General features: G+C 43.9%; 1 protein-coding gene across 1 annotated transcript in view; it reads right to left on the minus strand.

Annotated features, from left to right (window-relative positions):
- Positions 1–16421, minus strand: part of EPHA5 (EPH receptor A5) — a 472285-nt gene that overhangs the window by 318066 nt on the left and 137798 nt on the right. Inside the window, exon 3 of the mRNA XM_044278770.1 lies at positions 1494–2157. Within this exon, the coding sequence (XP_044134705.1) occupies positions 1494–2157 (664 nt within the window). The remainder of the gene's footprint in view (positions 1–1493; positions 2158–16421) is intronic.

A 16421-nucleotide genomic window follows, 5' to 3' on the forward strand; every position in this document is an offset into this window, starting at 1 on the left:
CGTATATGCGTATATATTTTCCTTTTTCTACTGAAATACACCACTATACGCTTTCAACAGGACTAACTGCAACAGTGTGGTGTGTATATTTCACTTTTTTTTTCTAAAATACACCACTATAAGCTTTTAACAGAAATAACTGCAACAATGCAGTGCATACATTTTTTTTTACTATAATACGCCCCTATACGCTTTCACCCAAAAAATGCAACAGTGCAGTGCGTATATATTTTCTTTTTTTTAAATCGAATACGTCCCTATACGTTTTCGCCAGAAAAAACAGCAACAGTGCAGTGCGTATATATTTTTCCTTTTTTACTGTAATACGCCCCTATACGCTTTCAACAGGAATAACTGCAACAGTGCAGTGCGTATATATTTATCTTTTTTATGGTAATACGCGCCTATACGCTTTCAACAGGAATAACTGCAACAGTGCAGACCGTATATATTTTTCTTTTTTTATGGTAATACGCACCTATACGCTTTCACCAGAAATAACTGCAGAAGTGAATTGAGAAAATATTTTTCTTGTAGTACTGATATAAGATACTAAGATATAAGCCACTAAAGGCTTATCAACATAACACTCACAGCCCAACAACAAAAAGCTGGAATGACAGAGCTGTCTAATAGCTATTTGGATCCCCAAATAATCGTTCCTTGCACTTGTCAATCGCTTTCCTATCAATGCCCCTAGCGCCTTCTGATGTCTCTCCCTGCCCTAAGATGCTGTGAATTGATTCCTCCCTATCCTTTCACTGCACTTGTAAATCGTTTTCTCTGTCTTTTTTTTCCACAATCAGGTTTTTCCAATTGTTGTCCCTAGCGTCTTCACATGTCTGTCCCAGCACTCTGAATGCTGGAAAATGGCTGACTCTAAGATGGCCGCCGTATTTTTTTAGGGCTGTGACATCACATGGCTGGCTGGCTGCTGATTAGCTGCATGCAGGCATGTCAATCTAGGTGACCCCGCCTTCCCAGAGTCCTTGTCCCATGTCCTCCGTCCCCACATCTGTAGCCGCCATATTAGGAAAAATGTGATTCGTTACCAAGAAGTGCAAGGAAATTCGCATTCATAGCAAATAAAAAATTTCCTGAAATTCATAACAAATTCCACTTCGACAGCTTCAATTCACTCATCTCTAGTGATAAGTCACAATGTGCTGATTTAGTTAGTCTCAAGGTACAGTATATGGCAAAATGACTTTCTCATGCATTTCGTCAAGTATATTGCACTCTGGTATACATACATTTTAAACAATAATGGTTATTTTACATACAGTAAAACCCTTTTTATAAGACCACCTTTTTGAGAAGGTCATTACCTGCACCTTAATATTTTGTAACAGGTATTTTTTTTATTTTTTTTATATTCTAGGTATGCCTGTCCTCTCCTCTGAGATGACCACCCTTTTAGAAGGCTATTTCCTGCTGACTGTAACCCAGATATTTCGATACTATAATTATTTCACTTTTCAATAAATCCTTACCTTGACAGGTATTGTTCTTTTCCTCATATCCTTCTTTACACATGCACTTTCCAATTGGAACAAGCCATTCCCCTTCAGCACTGCAGTGCATTTTTGGAGCCTCTTCTGTCACCGAATTGTTGACACACATTCCAGATACTTCCAAAAGCTGTGAAGAATCTGCTCCAGTTATGGTATCTTGGAAAAGTGCTAAGTTACGTACCACTGAGGGACATTTTTTGTAGTACACACGGACAGAAACAAGAGCAATACATGCTCCCACATCTTGGAAGGCAAGATAGAAACCTGTCTTGGTTAATGGTCCAACATCTCTCACCTCTGTGTTTAGCTTCATGACTCTATCCCCCAAGTCTAACTCTGTGAAGCTTTCATCAGCTGCAATAGTATCTATCTTAATATATTGATTTTCCCTTATGTTCCTGCCATCTTCATCATTTGATTCAAAATAATATACATTGAAAGTTTCTTTACAAGTACCAAGTCCTCCTGGAAGACTGTTACAATCACGTAGTGTAAATTTGAGCTCAATGAAAATTCTTGATGCTCCTTCATTTGGGATCCAGCTTGTCAAGAGCCAGTTGTTCTGATTTTGTTCCATCACTTTGCATACTTGATATGTATGTATTGGAGCATAGTTCTCATCAACCTCACCAATTTCTTCCCACTGCGAATAAAAAATATAAAGCAGGCATTAATTTACACAACACATAAACCTTTTCACTTCAACTAATACGGACAAAAACTATTTAAAAGTGTTGCAGTAGAAACACATTACATAAGAAATAAATAAATATCTTCATATATGTATATTGATAAAATATATAGGGTTTACTCCATGTTACATTATTAGATATTAATAAAGATGAGCAAATAAATTTTAAACTAACCAAATTCAACCTGAATTTTGACAAACTTTGAGTGTCATTTGAATCTAAATTTCGTGTGACTCAATTTGGGTGGAAAAAGAGAGGAAAAAAAGGAGAAATGGAGACCTCAGTACTTTTGATTCAGGTAGAATTGAGTAGGACCCGAATCAAATCAGTCAACTGATTCAGCCAAATCAAATCCCCAAAAATTTTTGTGCAATTCGCTCATCTTTAGATAATAAACAGGTATTCCCTTCTCAGACAATGGGGGCATATCACCACCTCTGGGACCAGTACCTATCTCTAAAACAAAGCCTAACATATGGCCGGCAAAGTGACAGGTCTTCCCATTGGCCCGCTGAAAATAGGCGAGCTTGCATGACCACTAGGGATGAGCGAACTCGAACTGTATAGTTCGGGTTCGTACCGAATTTTGGGGTGTCCGTGACACGGACCCGAACCCGGACATTTTCGTAAAAGTCCGGGTTCGGGTTCGGTGTTCGTCGCTTTCTTGGCGCTTTTGTGACGCTTTCTTGGCGCTTTTTGAAAGGCTGCAAAGCAGCCAATCAACAAGCGTCATACTACTTGCCCCAAGAGGCCATCACAGCCATGCCTACTATTGGCATGGCTGTGATTGGCCAGAGCACCATGTGACCCAGCCTCTATTTAAGCTGGAGTCACATAGCGCCGCCCGTCACTCTGCTCTGATTAGCGTAGGGAGAGGTTGCGGCTGCGACAGTAGGGCGAGATTAGGCAGATTAACTCCTCCAAAGGACTTGATTAACTGATCGATCTGCAGCTGTGGATCATTGAGCTGCTGATCCTCAATTGCTCACTGTTTTTAGGCTGCACAGACCGTTTGTCAGTCTCATTTTTCTGGGGTGATCGGCGGCCATTTTGTGTCTTGTGGTGCGCCAGCACAAGCTGCGACCAAGTGCATTTAACCCTCAATGGTGTGGTTGTTTTTTGGCTAAAGCCTACATCAGGGTGAAGCTGTCACACCAAGTGCATTTAACCAGCAATAGTCTGTTCATTTTTTGGCCATATACAAAATCAGGGGCAAGCTGCGCCTGTCACCAAGTGCATTTAACCCTCAATGGTGTGGTTGTTTTTTGGCTAAAGCCTACATCAGGGTGAAGCTGTCACACCAAGTGCATTTAACCAGCAATAGTCTGTTCATTTTTTGGCCATATACAAAATCAGGGGCAAGCTGCGCCTGTCACCAAGTGCATTTAACCCTCAATGGTGTGGTTGTTTTTTGGCTAAAGCCTACATCAGGGTGAAGCTGTCACACCAAGTGCATTTAACCAGCAATAGTCTGTTCATTTTTTGGCCATATACAAAATCAGGGGCAAGCTGCGCCTGTCACCAAGTGCATTTAACCCTCAATGGTGTGGTTGTTTTTTGGCTAAAGCCTACATCAGGGTGAAGCTGTCACACCAAGTGCATTTAACCAGCAATAGTCTGTTCATTTTTTGGCCATATCCCAGTCTAATTCTGTCACTAAATCCATACCGGTCACCCAGCGCCTAAATACTAGGCCTCAAATTTATATCCAGCTAAATCTGTCCCTAGTGCTGTAGCTGGGCGAGTTATATAGTGTCCGTTCAAGCACATTTCTTGTTCTGGGTTGAAATACAATTCCCAATTTAGCAATTTCATAATTTAGTGGTTCCTGCTATATCAGAGCTATTTGAAATCTATCCCAAAAAGGGTATATAATATTGAAGGTGCACATTGGGTCATTCAGAATAACTTCACACACACCCGCTACTGTGTATTTCCAAGTCTAATTCTGTCACTAAACCCATACCTGTCACCCAGCGCCTAAATACTAGGCCTCAAATTTAAATCCCTCTAAATCTCTCGTTACCCACCGCTGTACTGTTGTTGCTGGGCAAGATATTTAGTGTCCGTCAAAGCACATTTTTTGTTCTGGGTTGAAGTACAATTCCCAATTTAGCAATTTCATAATTTAGTGGTTTCTGCTATATCAGAGCTATTTGAAATCTATCCCTAAAAGGGTATATAATATTGAAGGTGCACATAGGGTCATTCAGAATAACTTCACACACACGCTTCTGTGCATTTCCAAGTCTAATTCTGTCACTAAATCCATACCGGTGACCCAGCGCCTAAATACTAGGCCTCAAATTTAAATCCCTCTAAATCTCTCGTTACCCACCGCTGTACTGTTGTTGCTGGGCAAGATATTTAGTGTCCGTCAAAGCACATTTTTTGTTCTGGGTTGAAGTACAATTCCCAATTTAGCAATTTCATAATTTAGTGGTTCCTGCTATATCAGAGCTATTTGAAATCTATCCCAAAAAGGGTATATAATATTGAAGGTGCACATTGGGTCATTCAGAATAACTTCACACACACCCGCTACTGTGTATTTCCAAGTCTAATTCTGTCACTAAACCCATACCTGTCACCCAGCGCCTAAATACTAGGCCTCAAATTTAAATCCCTCTAAATCTCTCGTTACCCACCGCTGTACTGTTGTTGCTGGGCAAGATATTTAGTGTCCGTCAAAGCACATTTTTTGTTCTGGGTTGAAGTACAATTCCCAATTTAGCAATTTCATAATTTAGTGGTTTCTGCTATATCAGAGCTATTTGAAATCTATCCCTAAAAGGGTATATAATATTGAAGGTGCACATAGGGTCATTCAGAATAACTTCACACACACGCTTCTGTGCATTTCCAAGTCTAATTCTGTCACTAAATCCATACCGGTGACCCAGCGCCTAAATACTAGGCCTCAAATTTAAATCCCTCTAAATCTCTCGTTACCCACCGCTGTACTGTTGTTGCTGGGCAAGATATTTAGTGTCCGTCAAAGCACATTTTTTGTTCTGGGTTGAAGTACAATTCCCAATTTAGCAATTTCATAATTTAGTGGTTTCTGCTATATCAGAGCTATTTGAAATCTATCCCTAAAAGGGTATATAATATTGAAGGTGCACATAGGGTCATTCAGAATAACTTCACACACACGCTTCTGTGCATTTCCAAGTCTAATTCTGTCACTAAATCCATACCGGTGACCCAGCGCCTAAATACTAGGCCTCAAATTTAAATCCCTCTAAATCTCTCGTTACCCACCGCTGTACTGTTGTTGCTGGGCAAGATATTTAGTGTCCGTCAAAGCACATTTTTTGTTCTGGGTTGAAGTACAATTCCCAATTTAGCAATTTCATAATTTAGTGGTTTCTGCTATATCAGAGCTATTTGAAATCTATCCCTAAAAGGGTATATAATATTGAAGGTGCACATAGGGTCATTCAGAATAACTTCACACACACGCTTCTGTGCATTTCCAAGTCTAATTCTGTCACTAAATCCATACCGGTGACCCAGCGCCTAAATACTAGGCCTCAAATTTAAATCCCTCTAAATCTCTCGTTACCCACCACTGTACTGTTGTTGCTGGGCAAGATATTTAGTGTCCGTCAAAGCACATTTTTTGTTCTGGGTTGAAGTACAATTCCCAATTTAGCAATTTCATAATTTAGTGGTTCCTGCTATATCAGAGCTATTTGAAATCTATCCCAAAAAGGGTATATAATATTGAAGGTGCACATTGGGTCATTCAGAATAACTTCACACACACCCGCTACTGTGTATTTCCAAGTCTAATTCTGTCACTAAACCCATACCTGTCACCCAGCGCCTAAATACTAGGCCTCAAATTTAAATCCCTCTAAATCTCTCGTTACCGCTGTACTGTTGTAGCTGGGAAAGTTATTTAGTGCCCGTCAAAGCACATTTTTTGTTCTGGGTTGAAGTACAATTCCCAATTTAGCAATTTCATAATTTAGTGGTTCCTGCTATATCAGAGCTATTTGAAATCTATCCCAAAAAGGGTATATAATATTCAAGGTGCACATTGGGTCATTCAGAATAACTTCACACACACGCTTCTGTGCATTTCCAAGTCTAATTCTGTCACTAAATCCATACCGGTCACCCAGCGCCTAAATACTAGGCCTCAAATTTATATCCCGCTGAATTTGAATACAATACATTGGGCCAAATAATATATTTGTTGTTGTGGTGAACCATAACAATGAGAAAAACATCTAGTAAGGGACGCGGACGTGGACATGGTCGTGGTGGTGTTAGTGGACCCTCTGGTGCTGGGAGAGGACGTGGCCGTTCTGCCACATCCACACGTCCTAGTGTACCAACTACCTCAGGTCCCAGTAGCCGCCAGAATTTACAGCGATATATGGTGGGGCCCAATGCCGTTCTAAGGATGGTAAGGCCTGAGCAGGTACAGGCATTAGTCAATTGGGTGGCCGACAGTGGATCCAGCACGTTCACATTATCTCCCACCCAGTCTTCTGCAGAAAGCGCACAGATGGCGCCTGAAAACCAACCCCATCAGTCTGTCACATCACCCCCATGCATACCAGGGAAACTGTCTCAGCCTCAAGTTATGCAGCAGTCTCTTATGCTGTTTGAAGACTCCGCTGGCAGGGTTTCCCAAGGGCATCCACCTAGCCCTTCCCCAGCGGTGAAAGACATAGAATGCACTGACGCACAACCACTTATGTTTCCTGATGATGAGGACATGGGAATACCACCTCAGCATGTCTCTGATGATGACGAAACACAGGTGCCAACTGCTGCGTCTTTCTGCAGTGTGCAGACTGAACAGGAGGTCAGGGATCAAGACTGGGTGGAAGACGATGCAGGGGACGATGAGGTCCTAGACCCCACATGGAATGAAGGTCGTGCCACTGACTTTCACAGTTCGGAGGAAGAGGCAGTGGTGAGACCGAGCCAACAGCGTAGCAAAAGAGGGAGCAGTGGGCAAAAGCAGAACACCCGCCGCCAAGAGACTCCGCCTGCTACTGACCGCCGCCATCTGGGACCGAGCACCCCAAAGGCAGCTTCAAGGAGTTCCCTGGCATGGCACTTCTTCAAACAATGTGCTGACGACAAGACCCGAGTGGTTTGCACGCTGTGCCATCAGAGCCTGAAGCGAGGCATTAACGTTCTGAACCTGAGCACAACCTGCATGACCAGGCACCTGCATGCAAAGCATGAACTGCAGTGGAGTAAACACCTTAAAACCAAGGAAGTCACTCAGGCTCCCCCTGCTACCTCTTCTGCTGCTGCCGCCTCGGCCTATTCTGCTGCTGCCGCCTCGGCCTCTTCCTCCGCCTCTGGAGGAACGTTGGCACCTGCCGCCCAGCAAACAGGGGATGTACCACCAACACCACCACCACCACCTCCGTCACCAAGCGTCTCAACCATGTCACACGCCAGCGTTCAGCTCTCCATCTCACAAACATTTGATAGAAAGCGTAAATTCCCACCTAGCCACCCTCGATCCCTGGCCCTGAATGCCAGCATTTCTAAACTACTGGCCTATGAAATGCTGTCATTTAGGCTGGTGGACACAGACAGCTTCAAACAGCTCATGTCGCTTGCTGTCCCACAGTATGTTGTTCCCAGCCGGCACTACTTCTCCAAGAGAGCCGTGCCTTCCCTGCACAACCAAGTATCCGATAAAATCAAGTGTGCACTGCGCAACGCCATCTGTAGCAAGGTCCACCTAACCACAGATACGTGGACCAGTAAGCACGGCCAGGGACGCTATATCTCCCTAACTGCACACTGGGTAAATGTAGTGGCAGCTGGGCCCCAGGCGGAGAGCTGTTTGGCGCACGTCCTGCCGCCGCCAAGGATCGCAGGGCAACATTCTTTGCCTCCTGTTGCCACCTCCTCCTTCTCGGCTTCCTCCTCCTCTTCTTCCACCTGCTCATCCAGTCAGCCACACACCTTCACCACCAACTTCAGCACAGCCCGGGGTAAACGTCAGCAGGCCATTCTGAAACTCATATGTTTGGGGGACAGGCCCCACACCGCACAGGAGTTGTGGCGGGGTATTGAACAACAGACCGACGAGTGGTTGCTGCCGGTGAGCCTCAAGCCCGGCCTGGTGGTGTGTGATAATGGGCGAAATCTCGTTGCAGCTCTGGGACTAGCCAATTTGACGCACATCCCTTGCTTGGCGCATGTGCTGAATTTGGTGGTGCAGAAGTTCATTCACAACTACCCCGACATGTCAGAGCTGCTGCATAAAGTGCGGGCCGTCTGTTCGCGCTTCCGGCGTTCACATCCTGCCGCTGCTCGCCTGTCTGCGCTACAGCGTAACTTCGGCCTTCCCGCTCACCGCCTCATATGCGACGTGCCCACCAGGTGGAACTCCACCTTGCACATGCTGGACAGACTGTGCGAGCAGCAGCAGGCCATAGTGGAGTTTCAGCTGCAGCACGCACGGGTCAGTCGCACTACAGAACAGCACCACTTCACCACCAATGACTGGGCCTCCATGCGAGACCTGTGTGCCCTGTTGCGCTGTTTCGAGTACTCCACCAACATGGCCAGTGGCGATGACACCGTTATCAGCGTTACAATACCACTTCTATGTCTCCTTGAGAAAACACTTAGGGCGATGATGGAACAGGAGGTGGCCCAGGAGGAGGAGGAGGAGGATGAGGAAGAGGGGTCATTTTTAGCACTTTCAGGCCAGTCTCTTCGAAGTGACTCAGAGGGAGGTTTTTTGCAACAGCAGAGGCCAGGTACAAATGTGGCCAGCCAGGGCCCACTACTGGAGGACGAGGAGGACGAGGATGAGGAGGAGGTGGAGGAGGATGAGGATGAAGCATGGTCACAGCGGGGTGGCACCCAACGCAGCTCGGGTCCATCACTGGTGCGTGGCTGGGGGGAAAGGCAGGACGATGACGATACGCCTCCCACAGAGGACAGCTTGTCCTTACCCCTGGGCAGCCTGGCACACATGAGCGACTACATGCTGCAGTGCCTGCGCAACGACAGCAGAGTTGCCCACATTTTAACCTGTGCGGACTACTGGGTTGCCACCCTGCTGGATCCACGCTACAAAGACAATGTGCCCACCTTACTTCCTGCACTGGAGCGTGATAGGAAGATGCGCGAGTACAAGCGCACGTTGGTAGACGCGCTACTGAGAGCATTCCCAAATGTCACAGGGGAACAAGTGGAAGCCCAAGGCCAAGGCAGAGGAGGAGCAAGAGGTCGCCAAGGCAGCTGTGTCACGGCCAGCTCCTCTGAGGGCAGGGTTAGCATGGCAGAGATGTGGAAAACTTTTGTCAACACGCCACAGCTAACTGCACCACCACCTGATACGCAACGTGTTAGCAGGAGGCAACATTTCACTAACATGGTGGAACAGTACGTGTGCACACCCCTCCACGTACTGACTGATGGTTCGGCCCCATTCAACTTCTGGGTCTCTAAATTGTCCACGTGGCCAGAGCTAGCCTTTTATGCCTTGGAGGTGCTGGCCTGCCCGGCAGCCAGCGTTTTGTCTGAACGTGTATTCAGCACGGCAGGGGGCGTCATTACAGACAAACGCAGCCGCCTGTCTACAGCCAATGTGGACAAGCTGACGTTCATAAAAATGAACCAGGCATGGATCCCACAGGACCTGTCCGTCCCTTGTCCAGATTAGACATTAACTACCTCCCCATAACCATATATTATTGGACTCCAGGGCACTTCCTCATTCAATCCTATTTTTATTTTCATTTTACCATTATATTGCGATGCTACCCAAAGTTGAATGAACCTCTCCTCTGCCTGTGTGCTAGGCCTAAATATATGCCAATGGACTGTTGCAGTGGTGGCTGACATGAAGCCTGATTCTCTGCTATGACATGCAGACTAATTCTCTGCTGACATGAAGCCAGATTGTCTGTTACGGGACCTCTCTCCTCTGCCTGGGTGCTGGGCCTAAATTTATGACAATGGACTGTTGCAGTGGTGGCTGACGTGAAGCCTGATTCTCTGCTATGACATGCAGACTGATTCTCTGCTGACATGAAGCCAGATCGTCTGTTACGGGACCTCTCTGCTCTGCCTGTGTGCTAGGCCTAAATATATGCCAATGGACTGTTGCAGTGGTGGGTGACGTGAAGCCTCATTCTCTGCTATGACATGCAGACTGATTCTCTGCTGACATGAAGCCAGATTGTCTGTTACGGGACCTCTCTGCTCTGCCTGTGTGCTAGGCCTAAATATATGCCAATGGACTGTTGCAGTGGTGGGTGACGTGAAGCCTCATTCTCTGCTATGACATGCAGACTGATTCTCTGCTGTCATGAAGCCAGATTGTCTGTTACGGGACCTCTCTGCTCTGCCTGTGTGCTAGGCCTAAATATATGCCAATGGACTGTTGCAGTGGTGGGTGACGTGAAGCCTCATTCTCTGCTATGACATGCAGACTAATTCTCTGCTGACATGAAGACAGATTCTCTGTTACGGGACTCTCTCCTCTGCCTGTGTGTGTGCTGGGCCTAAATATATGCCAATGGACTGTTGCAGTGGTGGCTGACGTGAAGCCTCATTCTCTGCTATGACATGCAGACTGATTCTCTGCTGACATGAAGCCAGATTCTCTGTTACGGGACCTCTCTCCTCTGCCTGTGTGCTAGGCCTAAATATATGCCAATGGACTGTTGCAGTGGTGGCTGACGTGAAGCCTCATTCTCTGCTATGACATGCAGACTAATTCTCTGCTGACATGAAGACAGATTCTCTGTTACGGGACCTCTCTCCTCTGCCTGGGTGCCGGGGCCTAAATATCTGAGAATGGACTGTTCCAGTGGTGGGTGACGGGAAGCCAGATTCTCTGCTATGGAACCTCTCTCCAATTGATTTTGGTTAATTTTTATTTATTTAATTTTTATTTTAATTAATTTCCCTATCCACATTTGTTTGCAGGGGATTTACCTACATGTTGCTGCCTTTTGCAGCCCTCTAGCCCTTTCCTGGGCTGTTTTACAGCCGTTTTAGTGCCGAAAAGTTCGGGTCCCCATTGACTTCAATGGGGTTCGGGTTCGGGACGAAGTTCGGATCGGGTTCGGATCCCGAACCCGAACATTTCCGGGATGTTCGGCCGAACTTCTCGAACCCGAACATCCAGGTGTTCGCTCAACTCTAATGACCACAGCTCCCATTCCATTTTTATGGGGTTGACGGAAATAGCCAAGCAAGCACTCAGCAATTTTAGGTGCCCCATAGAAATTAATAGAGGGCAGCCACGCATAAAAGATAGATCAGACAATGGGAGCATATTCTAGCGATATGTCCTCATTGTCTGAGACAACACAAATTTCTGCCACCTCCCGATTTAGGGGGAATTACAGAATTATGCTGGTTTCAACTGGTTGTAATACACCTATAATTTACAATAGCTTCCATATTACTGATGTAGTCCAGGACTTACCAATTTTCTACTAAACTGAAGTACTGTGATCTAAGTAGAACTGTCCATGTGTTGCAGCTGTTATATGGTAGCAAAACAGCATATGTATTAAGATGCATTCAAATGGGCCAATGAGCAGCAGACTGTTGGGAAGAAAGTGCTCATTCAGTGGGGGTGAAGTGCTGCATTTATCTCCAGCGATCACCTCCACAGCATGACATCTAAGAGGCCTGATCCTTTCTCCTGACATGTCATCAGAGGAGAGTCAGTAGGCCCTAAAATAAATAATATTGATGGCCAATTTCTAGAGATGAGTAAATTTTCCAAAATTAGTCTACGGTCCAATTTGATGGAACTGGTCATCAAATTCAGTTTGGTCCAAATAAATTTGGTCCAGATTGAAAGTGCTCCAATTTCCCTAAAAAGTCATAACATTTTGAGGTCCCCTAGGACTGCATCAAATCCTTTTCAATTTCTTTATTACTGAGACAGCATTTGTAATATCAGAGTAACAACCACATAATGGTTATAGATAAACAGCTGACAGCCAGTGGTAACATAACAACATATTGCACTTTTAAATTAAAAAGTTCCAAAATCATCAATTTGTAGTGTATTATGCCTTCATTATTTTCTGGACTGTAAAATTGCAACCAACATTTTGTTTGATTGGTGCTCGACAAATCTCCAAAAAATAATATTCTTTGCAACCCAATGTTTTGAGAAATTGGTAACGAAGCTGATTCATTTAGAATTGATTGCTTATCTTTACCAATTCCTCAAACCAAGAAGGAGAGCTCAAGGTTCTAATGGTAATTGTAATGAGCCATCGTAGGGTATAAAAACAAGTTGCAGATTATGTTTAATAAATCTGGAATCATTTTATATTTAGTTGACTTTTTTAATCCTAGATCTTAAACAGATCTAAATTAGATAAGAATTAGAATCTATAATACAGGTCCTTCTAAAAAAATTAGCATATTGTGATAAAGTTCATTATTTTCTGTAATGTACTGATAAACATTAGACTTTCACATATTTTAGATTCATTACACACCAACTGAAGTAGTTCAAGCCTTTTATTGTTTTAATATTGATGATTTTGGCATACAGCTCATGAAAACCCAAATTTCCTATCTCAAAAAATTAGCATATCATGAAAAGGTTCTCTAAACGAGCTATTAACCTAATCATCGGAATCAACTAATTAACTCTAAACACCTGCAAAAGATTCCTGAGGCTTTTAAAAACTCCCAGCCTGGTTCATTACTCAAAACCGCAATCATGGGTAAGACTGCCGACCTGACTGCTGTCCAGAAGGCCATCATTGACACCCTCAAGCAAGAGGGTAAGACACAGAAAGAAATTTCTGAACAAATAGGCTGTTCCCAGAGTGCTGTATCAAGGCACCTCAGTGGGAAGTCTGTGGGAAGGAAAAAGTGTGGCAGAAAACGCTGCACAACGAGAAGAGGTGACCGGACCCTGAGGAAGATTGTGGAGAAGGACCGATTCCAGACCTTGGGGGACCTGCGGAAGCAGTGGACTGAGTCTGGAGTAGAAACATCCAGAGCCACCGTGTACAGGCGTGTCCAGGAAATGGGCTACAGGTGCCGCATTCCCCAGGTCAAGCCACTTTTGAACCAGAAACAGCGGCAGAAGCGCCTGACCTGGGCTACAGAGAAGCAGCACTGGACTGTTGCATGTCATTCGGAAATCAAGGTGCCAGAGTCTGGAGGAAGACTGGGGAGAGGGAAATGCCAAAATGCCTGAAGTCCAGTGTCAAGTACCCACAGTCAGTGATGGTCTGGGTTGCCATGTCAGCTGCTGGTGTTGGTCCACTGTGTTTTATCAAGGGCAGGGTCAATGCAGCTAGCTATCAGGAGATTTTGGAGCACTTCATGCTTCCATCTGCTGAAAAGCTTTATGGACATGAAGATTTCATTTTTCAGCACGACCTGGCACCTGCTCACAGTGCCAAAACCACTGGTAAATGGTTTACTGACCATGGTATTACTGTGCTCAATTGGCCTGCCAACTCTCCTGACCTGAACCCCATAGAGAATCTGTGGGATATTGGGAAGAGAAAGTTGAGAGACGCAAGACCCAACACTCTGGATGAGCTTAAGGCCTCTATCGAAGCATCCTGGGCCTCCATAACACCTCAGCAGTGCCACAGGCTGATTGCCTCCATGCCACGCCGCATTGAAGCAGTGATTTCTGCAAAAGGATTCCCGACCAAGTATTAAGTGCATAACTGAACATAATTATTTGAAGGTTGACTTTTTTTGTACTAAAAACACTTTTCTTTTATTGGTCGGATGAAATATGCTAATTTTTTGAGATAGGAAATTTGGGTTTTCATGAGCTGTATGCCAAAATCATCAATATTAAAACAATAAAAGGCTTGAACTACTTCAGTTGGTGTGTAATGAATCTAAAATATATGAAAGTCTAATGTTTATCAGTACATTACAGAAAATAATGAACTTTATCACAAGATGCTAATTTTTTGAGAAGGACCTGTACATGATGACCTTGGATGGACATGTTAGGTAACAACAATGTTAATGTCTGTTTTAACTCATAATTTTAGTTCTGTATACAGAATGATGGGTCACATTTCATGAAAAGGATATTCATGAAAAAACATTATCTGAAATCTTGGAACGTTAAATGGTAATTTTGTGGTTCCAATGATGCATGAATGGTACCTCCAAACTCATATGTCAGATTGCAAAACACATAACAGTACTGGACAGGTGGACTTGATAGAATGTCTGTTTATAGAGCAATTAATCTTCACAGTGGGCCCCCAAAATTCTTGAAAAGTTGCCATGGTAAACAGAAGCGATTTCACTTCACTTGGGAATTTAAACATAGCAAAATGGAAAATTATGCTTAGTACAGTGAATTGCTCATTCTAATATGACTTATCAATCCCCATTTGTGCAACTACAATAAGCCAATTATAATTTCTATACCAACAATGAACTGTACCTTTTATGGGTAAGGGTAATTAACGTGTTCTTTTATTTGCACTCATTAAATTACTTTCAGTTGGTGAGAAAAGTGCTGTACTGGGGGATATTAAAACAGCTGGAAAGTCTTTTAGAAGAAAAGCACATCTAAATAGTTCAGAGAGAATTATAGTATTCCAGTGTATCTATTTGTTATTCAACATTTTTATATGCTCTGATTAGCATTGAATTTCATGGTAGATTATGGCTTTGCCACTGTTGTGCTGGCTTTCTCGATAGAAGCCATATTATGGCTGTAATGTGGCCTTGTGCATCCGCTCTTAAGAAGTTACTATACTTCTCTCTTGTATGTTATAATTAGTGTTGAATGAATCGAAGCCAAACAAATTGATTTTGATCTGAATTTCAGGAAAATCCGAATTTTCTTGTGCTTCGTGGTAACAAATCAATTTTCCCTGAAATGGCAGGGGAAAAAAGAAACATTCCCACCTCATCCATTTGCACGCAAAGAGGCCACCATGGCCATCTTGACTGAAGATACCGCACAATATCTTGTGCGTGGTGATGCATGACATCACCACGGCAGCCAGCATGATGACATCATCACGTTTACCATGCAAGATTTCACATGGTGTGTTCAATAAAGATGGCTGTGGCTACCTCTATGTGATCAAATGGATAAGGTGGGTATTTTTTTACGGATTTACCCCTGAAATGAATTTTAATCTCAAATGCCGCAATCAGCGACAAACATGGCATCTGGGGCGTTCAAGGACCGGGGGTGAAGCACGTTCACCATTCCACATCATTGTGCCCGCTATATACAAAGAAATGCAATTCATGACTAAGTGGTTTGTCACAAAGCAAATTTCTTTGTGAAATTTGGCGAAGCAGCCAAATCGAATTTTTTAATTTTTGATAACCTCGCCTGGTTGCATTGTCAAAATGTTATTCACTTGGAAATGTATGAAAAATTGATCTCAGGGCCTTACAACCTCAGTAAGGTGTGCCCTAAAGCACTCTGACAATGTCAAATATTAGATTACAATGTCAGACTGTGTGGGGACACAATATGTTGTCAAGGTCAATGGTGACACGCAGGGCACTGCCACAAGTTATGGCTGTGCTGTGTTTTTTGTGCTGCAAAAATATTGCACCAAAAAAATGCACGCAATTTTGTAAACAGCATACCTGCTTTTATGGTGTGTTTCCTTCCATCAAAAGGACAAACACACAGCAAAACTGAAATATGTTCATTATAAAATAGATTTACTTTCATGTAATTTAAGTCTGCTATGTGTTTTCCCTTTGCTGGAAGAAAACGCACCATAATTGCAGGTATGTTATTTCCCAAAAATTTTGGTGCTATTTTGCAACAACAAAAACAAAGCACAGCAGCGACTTGTGGAAGAATCCTTATTCCATTCAATCCATTCTGTTGCGCTCCATACTTGCCACTGCTCTGCTCCTTCTTGCGACCACGGGCGCCGTGCTGCTTACCCTGGCCACACTTCTTCTCTTTCCTGCTCTCCTCCTGGTCATGCTAATCCTGCATTTCAGTAATCGCTGCAGGCTGCATGCTCTCTGTAAGGCCCTTCTCTTGTGCTATAGGGTGCATGTGCGCCCTCTTGGCTCTCAAAGTGCCAGCACACATGCATTTAAATTCTAAATTGAATAAATTCTGAATGAACGCCCAAAGCCAAACCAGTTGGTTGCTACAATGGGTCCCCACCAACTGCACATAATAGTTTTCCAGGAGGATTAAAAGTAATTTCATGGGGAACATAAGTATTTACTAAACAAGACATGTCAAAAC

This window comes from Bufo gargarizans, chromosome 1, assembly GCF_014858855.1.
Source record: "Bufo gargarizans isolate SCDJY-AF-19 chromosome 1, ASM1485885v1, whole genome shotgun sequence".
NCBI classification, from domain to species: Eukaryota; Metazoa; Chordata; class Amphibia; order Anura; family Bufonidae; genus Bufo; species Bufo gargarizans.